Here is a 12,410-nt window from a genome sequence, read left to right as displayed (position 1 = left end):
AAATATATATCCCACAAAACCTCAAGAAAAAAAAAAGCAACACAGAAAAGTTCCACATCCTGGTTTTGTTTTACCTTCCACCATGAGCATGGGCTCCTTGCCCCCACCATGGGCCAGCATCTCCCTGCGGTAGCGCTCCCCGGCGGCCCTGGGGAAGAGAGCACAGTTACAGACGCCTGCTTACACGGCCCACCTGGCTGGCACTCACTCGCGTCTGGAGTTTCTGAAAGGAAGCCACACTTCATATTCATAAAAGCTGCCACCAAGTGACAATTTGGCCTTTGACTATTTTCTTGCTCTAAAAATCTTATTCTGCTTTTTAAATTATTCTAAAATAAATTAAAGCAACCGTGATATATTCATTGCAAAAGACTAATTATATTTTCAGCTTGATGTTTTGTTAGAAAGTGACTTTTCTTTGTAGAAAGGATTAATTTATGTACTGCAGAGTAAGTAAACATGATATCTTACTCTCCGTAAGTTTTTGGATTATTTTTGAGTGAAGTCTGAAAATATTTATGACATTCTTTCCTTTCAAAAAAGAATTTGAGGTGGCATCTAACACAGAGAGAAAAATAACACTCTAAAATTAGAGTGAAGGAAACAGAGCTGGCAGGAGAAGGTTAATTATGCCAGAAACCTTGGCTCAGGATGAGCGCTTAGGGACCAGAAAGCTCCACTGAAGGGTGCTAGTGGAGAAGGTAAAGGATGGAACAGCTCATCTCTACCCTGCAGGCTCTGGGTGCACTCAGAAGTCCTACGTGGCACTGAGCTCTATAAGGAATACTGTCTATGACTATAGGTAAGGTAGGATTTAAAGACTTATAGATATAAATTATCCAATTTAATGGTACCCAGAAACAAGCTCTTTAGTGCTATTCCTTTGTATTTTATGGAAAATGCAACTTCTTTAACACAAATAACTACACAATATGAGATAAGGAGTAAATTTTGATATGGTTTTCATTCCACTAGCTCTGGGGCATCTTTATGTATGGATTGTTTTGTAAACACTGACTCTAATTGGGTTTTTTGAGAGCCTTTTATCATCGAAACAATGCTGACATCAAACACTAACTAGGTCACACTACAGCCAGCACTAAGCCAAGGCAGGAAACCTGGACAGAAGTGGAGCCTTCTCAGGGCAGGGGTGGCTGAGAAGGTCCCTCCTGTGTGGGATGTAGCACCCCTTCCCCCAAATCAACCCCTCCTTGCAGGCCCCCAGCTCCAGGCTTGCCTCAGCCCTGCTCTGCCTGGCTTCCTGATGTAGGTTCTGGCCTGGCTATTTCTCATAAGTGGGATCAAAGAGGATCTTTTGATAGAGGTTAGAATTTTTTTCGTCCAGTGAGCATTTTTACTAGCTTACTTATGTGTGGTGTCCATGAAGTACGGGGACTACATGTCTAGGCAAGAATGTACATACATGCAAGATATAAATATTTGGAAACATACGTATTTAATAGTATGTGATTTTCTAGTAAAGTATAGTTCCTTCAAACAAGATGATATTTTGCCTATTTTATAGAAATCTCCAGCAAAGAATTGTGATCCCTAAAACTGATTTACTATAGTCAAGTTTGGCTGCAGATCATTTGAAAATAATACAATCTTTTTTTTTTTTTTCTTAGAGGCAGAGTCTCACTTTATTGCCCTTGGTGGAATGCTATGGAGTCACAGCTCACAGCAACCTCCAACTCCTGGGCTTAGGCGATTCTCCTGCCTCAGCCTCCCAAGTAGCTGGGACTACAGGCGCCTGCCACAACACCTTGCTATTTTTTGTTGCAGTTTGGCTGGGGCTGGGTTTGAACCACCCTTGGTTAAGGGGCTAGCGCCCTACTCACTGAACCATAGGCACTGCCTAAATAATACAATCTGAAAAGCAGACCAAATGTCTACAGTCTACAAAGGGTGGAAGACAAAATAACGTGTGGACACCAAGCCATGAAACATTTAAAAATTCTACCACATCATCAAATTCAAAGTTCAAAAGGATTTGAAATGGAATGTTTAATTAATTAATTGCTGACAAAAATCCAAATCTATATCAAATTGTATGAGAAGTGGAGGGTACGTGGAGGAGGTAGGAGGGAAAAGAAACTAAGAGTTAGATGCTGAGATTACAGTCTCAGTCTGTTTATTAATTGTGAAGCCTTGAACAAATTACTTATTTTCTCTGAGCCTCAGTTTCCTCTTATAAAAGGTACCTGTTCCAATGAGGCTGCTGTGAATGCCATATGAAAGCTCTTGGGTACTCTAAAAGCCTGCAAATCAAAGATGCCATGTATTTTAAACTATGTTAAACTGGTGAAGATAGCAGTCATCAAACAGTTCATTACAGCAGTGGTTCTCAACCTTCCTAATGCCTCCTAATGCTGCGACCTTTTAATACAATTCCTCATGCTGTGGTGACCCCCAACGATAAAATTATTTTCATTGCTACTTATAATTTTGCTACCGTTACGAATCGTAATGTAAATATCTGATATGTAGGATGTATTTTCATTGTTACAAAGGAGTCCCAACCCACGGGTTGAGAACCACAGTTTGAGAACCGCTGCATTAGAGGAATTTAGAAACGTATCTATTTGTGTGGTTAGGAGATGAAATGCTATAACAATTTCTAAACCAGATCATATCATGACTTTCTTTTAAAGACAACACTAAAGGAAGCCTAAGACGCCTAAGACCAAAACTTGACTCCCATGTGTTTCCTATTGTTAGAGGAATTCCTATAACATTGGCTCTCAGCCTGTGGGTAGCAACCCCTTTGTCACAATGAAAATACATCGTGGCATTAGGAAGGTTGAGAACCACTGTCCTATAAGGATCAGGAGGCCAAATCAGGGAGCAACAGAAGATCAGATGGGACCTGTCCACACTACAAGAGATCACCTAGAACTCTCCTCTCAAGATGAGACCGTTGTGCCTCTCTGCCCAGTGTGGGACCTGGCCTCTCCTCCCGGGGAAGGTCTAACTACTACATAGCCTTACTGTACTACCCATCCTAGCGGCCCTCCCACTCCTCAGGGTGTGCAGCCATAATTGAAATTTACCCAGGCCACACGTTCTCTTTGAATCATTACAGGCTCACCATGGACATTGGCTAATATGATGAAATATGCTCCAGGGAGAGGACCAGGGAGTCACCACACAGTATAGCTAGCTGTCCACAGAAAAAGCTGGGAACTCTGCTCTCTTAACCACTGATTATCCTGCTGAGGGAGATCTGGGGCAAGGCTCCTGGGCAGGCATGTAACAGGCTAGGCAACAGAAAACGATGGAAGGTAGAGTCTACAGCCACCTCACTGTCCGAGTTGCATTGAGTGGGCACAATGCTGGGGAGTGGTGCTGAGGGCAGTCAGTGGAGAGCCTCCCCTGTCCACACTACCACTATTTCCCATGGAGACACTGCACTGGGGAAAGCAGTGCTTCACAAGCTGGGCAGAGGGGTAACTCTCCAGAGACAGACTAAGTATTGATGCTGACAGAGTTTCCACCAGTGCTAGTCCCAAATGAGAAACTGTAGTAAGTCCTATGGGCAATAAAGAAGAAAGAAAGTGTCTGCACGAGTGAACCTTCCAAAGCTTGTGTCAAAAGGCTGGCAGTCTGTCAAAAATAACAGGAAGCACGGGAGCTGTAGGAAGTGACAACAAGAATGACTGGAAGAACAAAGAAAAAGGCATGTGCAGAAGCAAGAGCCCTCACACGATGGTCCCTACAGGCCCACAGTGGGCACCATGTGACCACCACCACCATATAGCACAGTGGGGGAAGGCAGATGTGCAGGGCCACGGTCAGCCTCAGAAAGTGGATGCAGGGTCTGCAAGGAGGCCTGAGAGCAGTGTGGGTGTGTGAGGAGATGCCTCTGCTCACCAGATTCCTCTGTGTGCTGGGCCCGGTGCCCCTCAGCCTGACTTGGGGTATGGCAGGGTGGTGGTTACTGTGGCTACAGGAGGACACATTTTATGCACTTCCTCTGCTTTTTACCTGTTAAACGGGTCCTGTAGAAAGCATTCCTTCCAAACCATGGAAGCCACTGCCCTGGACATCAGGTAAGAGTAATATTTGGCACCATAGCCCACAAGATGGCTGAATCGCAGCTGCCAGGCCTGTCAAAACAAAAACACAGCACGGGAAACCATGTAAGACCTTGCACTTTGCAGATATTATGCACGGGAACTCAGTGGAAGCACAAACAAAACCTGCAAACGTTTTCATTTAAGTTTTAGCCTAGAGGGTCACGTCACTCATGGCTCATTTTTACATTTTATATACTGTTACAGGCTGAGCTGTGCCTCTCCAAAATTCACATGTTAAAACCTCAAGTCAGTACCTCGGAATGTAGCTATATTTGGAGAGGCTATTAGGTTGGGCCCTAATCCAATCTGGCTGATGCCCTCAGAAGAAGAGAGAATTTGGACACATAAAGAGATGCCAGGGGCCATGGGCACGGAGGAAAGGCCACGTAAGGACACGGTAGAAGATGGCCTTCTGTAAGCCAAGGAGAGAGGCGTCTGCTTGGACTTCCAGCCTTCCAGAACTAGCAGATAATCAAGGGTCTGATGTTTCTATCACTCAATCTGAGATATTTTGTTATGGCAGCTCTAGCAGGCTAATACAAACACAGAAAACAGGTGCGTGTATATGTATATATGTGTTTGTGTATATGTTTTGCTTCAAACATACATCTAATATTCTTCATTAAGAATATTATTAGTTAAGAATATTAGAATTCTTAGACTTCTTCTAAGCAAACTTTAGACATCATCTTTCTTCTACATAATAAGAGTGGGTTTACTTACCATCTAGAAGAAAGATAATGTCTAAAGTTTACTTCTTTTTAATAATGTGCTTAGTTCAGAGAGTTGTACTCTACAATGATGACTTGCTGCATATATGAGCTGCTTTTCTAAATGTGCTCATTTTTCTAACGCTAAAACCTTCTATGTTTTTACCACAATTACTTTTTATGTAAGAAAAATAGAATTTTGTTTAAGAAGAAACAAATACTAAAACCAAAGTTAATCACCCACAACTTTGGCCCCTTGAACGGGCCAAAGCAAATTCAAGTTCACATATCATGAAAGGAACATTTTAAAAAATCTGGTTCCTTCTTCACAGTTCTGGCCATTTTCAGGAATACTCTGAGCTCTATATCCATGACCCAGCAACTTTAAAGATCAACTCACGGTGCTAGTTATTCTCTGGTTGTGTCCAATTCTCTAAAGCAAGTAAGTGCCTGGGCTGGGCAAGGTGGGAGTCAGAGAAAGGCCACTGCCTTAGATTTAGGACGTGGGGACATCCTGGCAGAGATGCACAGCTGTGCTCAATATCCACTCTCCTCTTCCTGCAAAAAGATATGAGTGGAAGTAAGGCAGGCACCTGAGAGCTACAGACTGAAGAAAAGCGCCATGCCTCCTCCTCCTCGGGGGAGTCATGTCGGCCCGGCCTGTCTGTGGGGGCAACACCACACGGACTCGGAGGGTCTCTGACTTAGGGCAGCCGCCACTCACACTGGGTGGGTGCACTCAGCAGCTGCCATGTAGGGGTCTGTATAAGGTGCCCCCCACTCCAGGTGCAGGTGCTGGGCCTCCACCTATGAATACACAATCAGAGGAGGGGCGGATGCTCCTGGGGGCTCAGTAGAGGCAGTGCCCCTGCTGGAGGAGCCGAGCACTGAACTCAGACCGTGGTCTCTGGCCATAGGCCCCTCAGCAACAGTGGAGCGGCAGAGAAAGGGAGACAAAGACTCTTCACCATTTTTGGATGTGACTGGCATATAAAACAATAGCAAATGGCCTAGGACCATCTATGGGTCAAATTCTAGTATGATAAATTTTGAATAACTACATTTTTGGTCAAAGGGCTGGGTCTTTTGGAATTCATTTACAGTGCATACATACATCTATCTACTCAGTTTTATTTAAAAAGAGGATCTATGCCAGCTTTTGTTGCATGCTAGAATCTTAATCTACTAAATATTGATTAGAACACATGGACCACTGGTAATCTTTATCACAGACAGCAATTTGGACGTGATGAAACCTTCTGTAACAGAACACGGCCTTTGTAATCTGATACTCCCGCATGCATGGTACTGGCTTTGTGCCCCTGACTACACACATCTATACCACATATATGCATCTCTTAGGATGGAAGCCCTGGAATTAGCAGCATACAGTTAAGGGGCTTTGTCTTCAAAACTCTTTCTTCATGGTGATCTGCCAGAACTAGTTTGGCAGCCTTTGCAGTACAGAGCGGGATTTAATTCTGTTGAGATTCGAGCTGAATACAGCTTTGTTACATCTTGAAAGCAGGCCCACTTCAAAAGTGGTATTTGATCTGAGCTAAGAAATTTCTTAAGTTTCCCAGTTTCCTCAACTTGTAGTTGAGTTCCCACATAAACAGACAAATAAGATGCATCAGAATTGTAGAAAGAGACATCAGGATTTGTGGAATGCACCATTTCCTAAACTACCATGGTTCTGCTTACCCTAACATCCCGACCTGGATACAAGTCTCTTGGCTCATGCAAACCTCGCTGTGTCTCGCTCTTTAATTACAGGTTTGGGTTCAGCATTACATCCTTTTCCATCTCAAGACATGCTAAATTATCCCCACCTGACACCCTTCATCAGTGGTTTGTAAGTTTATGGCCAACTCAGTTGGAACACAATTGCTGAATTCTTGCTAATTCAACCTAATATTAAGTCTTTATTACCATTTTACTCATTCATCTGGAAAAATGGAAGACAGCATTTCATTTTAAGCTCTGGAATATGATATCCTCTTCCTTTTAAGTCAAAGTCTTCTTCCTAAGGGATATCTGTCAGATGGATAAAAGTTTTTGCCTTTCCTTCGATGTTTAACGTGGGATGTGATTTCAAAAACAAATGACTCAAACACTTGTGTAGTTTCCCTTTCTATTATGGCTAGAGATGTGGATCTGAAATCCTCACACTATCGCAAGGCACAGCTATTTCAGCTTTTCTTGAGCTAGATGATCTCAGTGATCCCATGTGAAGGATGATACCTGGAGCCAGTGGAGAGGCATGTGCAGAACCCCCTGGGCACGGTCACTGGCTCAGAACCCCTGAGCATGGGAGGCCCTTCGGGGATTCTTATTTGCCTGCAGACCTTTGCTAAACCACCATTCCTCATGGCCAGGAACAGAAAAGCAGTAATGTGGTAGTTTACTTACCATTTATTTTCTGCTTCAAACCTAGAACAGGAACTAATGCAAGGCAAGTTCTCACTATGTGCTAAACACTGAAAATGGTAGAACTACCCTTTTCTCTTAATTATACTCTTAAATAGTATAGCACTTCTTCACTCCCAGCTACATGTGAATAAATGCATTTAGCTGAAATTTCTTTAAAAACAATCTAATCACTCGCAGCATTGTACATTTGACCACTGAACAACATGGGTGGGGCAACTTATATGTGGATGTTTTCAGTAAATATCGTCAGCCTTCTGTATTAGCAGGTTTTACATCCATAAATAAAAGAGGTTAGAAAACACAGCATTTGAGGAATGTGAAACCTGCACACAGAGGGCCGACATTCATATTCGCAGGTTCTGCAGGGCCGACTTGAGCAACCGTGGATTTTGGTGGTGGGGGAGGCCTGGAACCAATCCCTGCAGACACTGGGCAGTCCCACCTCATCTGCAGTTTTGCACCTGCAGTTCCAGTTACCCATGGTCAGCTTCAGTCCAGAAAAAGATGAGGACAGTACAGTATTTAGAGAGGTGATATTCACAGAGCTTCTATTACAAAATATTGTTTAAATGGTTCTATTTTATCATGAGTTATTATTGTTAATCTCTTACTGAACCTAATTTATGAATTTAAAATGATCACAGGTATGTATATATAGGACAAAACATAGTATACAGAGGGTTCAGGTACCCCCAGGGGTCTTGAAATGTAACCCCTTTGAATAAGTGGGTACCACTATAAGCTGTGTTGCTGTGTGGCCCCTGGTATATGTCTCACTGAACTGAAAGCCCCTCAAGGGCACAGTCTACAAGTTGAGTTCATGTCCAGACTCAGCACAGTACCTAGAGTAGAACAGTAATTCAATTTGTCTGCTGAATGGATAGATGGACAGATAAACACTATGGTCCCTGACAGACTGGATTTCTTACTGAGATGAGGAGCCCAGGAGTAATAGTATCCTATCACAAACAAAAGCACAAGACAGAGCTAAAAGAAATCTGGATCTTAAGCTCTTCATGGCTTTTTAAACTAGTTCTTTGACTGCATTATCTGAGAGATAGTTTGAGTCTGAGGCTGGGTTTGGCAGTGGATCCCCAGGCCTGGGCTAGGTACTGAATCTGAGTGGGCCCCTGTGGAGTATGACTTCCAGCTCCTCTAGGCCTCAGAGACTCAAATGATGGGCTATTAACACTGTACAAGCTCCTAAAGGGCCTGTTGTTCACATTTGTGCCTGTTGTGATTAGGATAATTACTAGACAAGATAGGAAAAAGTAAATTCCTGAGCCAGACTTTGTAGACAGACCATTTTGACTTTTCATATTCTCTGGGTACAATACAATTGGTCTGCGGAGTATCTTTATGATGGAAAACCACTGGCACCCAGAGTGTTTAAATATTTCACCACAATGGGGAGCACAAGGAGATAATTCTCCTATTTGGTCTCTCATGTTCATATTCTCTTTCTCTTCGTGGCTATGTATGGTTATGTGTTCCATGAGTACATTAGTACTTCTAATTGATAAAAAGTCTCTACTAACATTTTACTAAAACCTATGAAACAACAGAGACAAACAAATAGGAATTCTTCTACTTGGAATATGAAGTGTTACAATGGAACACAGTATGATGGCCACATTCTCAGGTGGGCCCTGTGATCTGTCTTCCTAGGCTCATGCCTTTGTGAAATCCTCTTCCTTGAGTACAGACAAAATCTGTTCCTTGTTTCCAAGCAACAGAACATGGCAATGGGGTTGCGATGTTGCTCTGTGATTACATTATGTTACACAGAATGTCTCTGTCTTGCTAGCAGACTCACTCTAGAAACCCTCCTGGGTAGCCAGAAGAAGTGGCCACATGGGAAAAGCCCACTATCTGGGAGCTGGGGATACTCTCTAGAACAGGGTTCTCCAACTTTTTGTTTTCTCTGTGAAAAGAAGAATTGTCTCAGGCTACACATTAAATACACAAATACTAATGAAAGCTAATGAGAAAAAAAAAGTCTGTGCATAATTTCCATGATACCTGCCACAGATAAACAAAAAAGTCCTCACATAATAATCCTAATTATTCAGCAACTTGTTCAGAGAGTCTTTTAAAATCTTTAAGCAGATTCCAGGTTTGTGATCACTGATACAGAAAAAGGACATGTCTAAGTAATAAAATGTCTTTTTTTTTTACTTTTTTATTATAAAAGTAAAAGTGGATAACAATAAACTAGTAGGGTATCTGACATTGTAGTTGACAAACTAATGCATTATTATCTGGTTTGATGCAAGTAGTCATAATTCTCAGTGAGTTCTCAAGGTGCTCATCAGATATTTTGGTTCTAATCTTAACGTGCTTCACTCTTGATAACAGCTGCTCACAAATATAGGAACTGCTAAAAAAAACCATGATATGAATAAGAACCTGATCGTGAAGCAAGGGATAGTTGTCTCTGGGAAGACAGGACCTACAGAAGTCCAGTAAAGAGATGTGATCAAATTTTTCTTTAAGTCAAATGTCAGATTACAGCTCCCTATATTCCACTGAAAATTTTCAGGTTAACATATTTATGTGGACTGAAAACAGAGTTTGCAAATGCCCCCAAATACTGATTATCTTCCCAGACATCTTGAAATCTGTTCTCAAATTATTGTATCAAATTGAAAAGCAAGGCTGCATATTCTTTGATATTCTCAGGGCTGTGTTTAGCCAACATGTCAAAAATGCATACCACTGGTTGCCTTAATTTGAGCTTGCCATAATTTCAGTTTCATTGGGAAGACTGGTATGGTTTGAAGCACTGTATTAATAAACTTTTTTTCAGCTTGAAGATACATGTTGAATATATTTTATCTTACCTTATTTTTGGAATTGCCCTGGTTAGAGTGCCCTCCTCACAACAACCTCAGTCTCCTGAGTAGCTGGGACTATAGATGCCCACCATATGCCCAGCTCATCTGTCTATTTTTTGTAGAGATGGAATCTCGCTGTTGCTCCAGCTGGCCTGGAACTCCTGAGCTCAAGCAACCTACATGCCTCGGCCTCCAGAGTGCTGGGATCACAGGCATAAGCCACCATGCCCGGTCTGTTTAACTGATTTAAATTAGCAGTTAAATCCATTAAAAATGCTGACTCTGTAAGCCAGTTTTTGTTAAGTTCTGGCATAAATTTGGTTTTTGATACCATAAGTAACCTCATAACATATCACAAATCATAAAAAAATCATAAAATCTTCTCAACATGTGGTCTCCATTTAGCCATCTTACTTCTGAAAAGTAAACGATGTCATCACAGTCAGCATCAATACTTGTAAGGAATTCCTGGAATTGGTGATGATTCAATCCCTTGGTGCTTACGAAATTTGGTTTTGATGATGATTGGCATGATGTTATTCTTTTTTTTTGAGATAGAGTCTCACTTTCTTGCCCCTGGTAGAGTGCCGTGGCATTGTAGCTCATAGTAAACTCAAACTCTCGGGTTTAAGAATTCTCTTGCCTCAGCCTCCCAAGTCTCTGGGACTTTGTGCATACATTTTCTTAATGTACTATGCAATAATACTTCATCAGAAATTTGGGGCGGCAGTTGCATAATTTCCTTTTAATTTTACAAGTCCCTCTCTTTTACCTACTATCAGTGGGCACCATCAGTAACTATGCCAGATATGTTCAAAATGGACAAAGATAATGGCGTTAACATATTTTTTACTGCTTCATATAAATCTCCTGAGTTAGCTATATCTTTTAAGGGCATTAAAGAAGCCATTTCTTAGGTGGCATTGTATTTAACATCAGTACGTCTAATACAAATGGCCAGTTGAGCTGTGTCTGCAGCATCACTGCTGTCATCCATTGCCAAAACATAAAATTTAAAATTAGCAGCTTTACTCGCCAAACTTCTTTTGATTGATTTTCCAGTTTCTTCAATTCGCCTGGTGATAGTCTGATGAGACAAACTGATTTTAGAAACATCCCTCTATTTTTCAGAAAAAATTTTATCTGTCATCTTTTCCATACATTATGTAACTCACCATCAGCAAATGATTTTGATTTTTTTCTATTAAATACGCCACCACATAACTAGCTTTTACAGTGGAATCCATCTGAGGAGTAACTTTTAAAAGGAAATTTTGTTGCTAAGAGACTTTTTCTAATTCTGCTATATTTTCCTTATGACACAATCTTTCATATGCATCAATTTTGGCAGTATGTTTTTATATATAATGCCTTTTCAAATTACAGTCTTTGAAAACTTGCACAAATTCTCTACAAATTAAGCAGAGTTCCTTAATATTAGCCTCGATAAAAAAGTAGTCATCTGTCTACTTTTCACTGAACAATCTTTGTTCGTTTATAATTTTTCTTTTGGGGGGTTCTGTTTTCTTTTGAGATGTTGTAGAAGCCATGCTGGGATTAATAAAAAATAATAGACCAGGGACTATATTTACTTCTATTATGAAAATTAACTGACAGGAAAATAGAAAGCAAGGTTTTGGCCCTTGCACATCTCGGCTGCTGATGCAGGGCAGGGCTGAAGACAGACAATAAAGCACAGCGGGTAATCTGTGAGGCAACACCAACGTGTGGAGTACCCATAATATTCAAATAAGGGTGCTTACCCAACTTCTAAATACCATTAAATGCCTGACATTGCAATGGTAGGTTGAAATGTTATTGATAATCGCTGCCTTGCCAAGTCACTACAAGCACACGTAACATCTGATGGAGTCATTTCGACTGTGCTTAAAAGATAACACAGTGGAAGCTGCACACCACGTGACATGAAGCCACACGTGTGCACGATAGCAAGAGCGTATGTATGTATATCTTACGTGACACTGTGACACAACACTGTCATCTACAAAATTCATGTTTGAGAACCACACAATCAAATTCCACCAAAAAATCACAAAAATCTCGTGATGTTTTAAGTAAGTTTACAATTTTGTATTGGGCCACATTCATAGGCATCCTGGGCTGCAGGATGGAGACCCCAACTCTAGAACCTGAGTAGGGGGCTGTAGGATTTGGGGAAAGGGGCTCTAAGACAGAGAGGGAGAGGCACTAGGACCTATGGGTAGCCCACAGCCAACCAGCAAGATGCCTGTCCTTCCTCCTACAACCACCAGGAAGTAAATTCCACCAACCTGGGAGTTTCTATTACACACCAATAGAAAATCTATACCATTATCTACTTTTTTTTTTTT

The 12,410-nt window shown here is 41.5% G+C and overlaps 1 protein-coding gene across 4 annotated transcripts in view; it reads right to left on the bottom strand.

Annotated features, from left to right (window-relative positions):
- The window catches only part of MIPEP (mitochondrial intermediate peptidase), a 178,349-nt gene that overhangs the window by 29,592 nt on the left and 136,347 nt on the right, over positions 1-12,410 (bottom strand). For all 4 annotated transcript variants that reach the window (XR_002775000.1, XR_002774999.1, XR_002775001.1 and 1 more), the window contains exons 17-18: positions 3,988-4,109; positions 75-148 (exon numbers count right to left, since the gene is read on the bottom strand). Coding sequence is in view for 1 of the 4 variants with exons in the window: in XM_003796717.2 (XP_003796765.1) it covers positions 75-148; positions 3,988-4,109 (196 nt within the window). In the remaining 3 variants the exon portion in view is untranslated. The remainder of the gene's footprint in view (positions 1-74; positions 149-3,987; positions 4,110-12,410) is intronic.

Source organism: Otolemur garnettii, unplaced genomic scaffold (assembly GCF_000181295.1).
Source record: "Otolemur garnettii isolate 467f Iridium unplaced genomic scaffold, OtoGar3 scaffold00106, whole genome shotgun sequence".
Lineage (NCBI taxonomy): Eukaryota > Metazoa > Chordata > Mammalia > Primates > Galagidae > Otolemur > Otolemur garnettii.
Note: the sequence above shows the minus strand (reverse complement) of the source record. Positions and strands in the feature narration are given on the sequence as shown.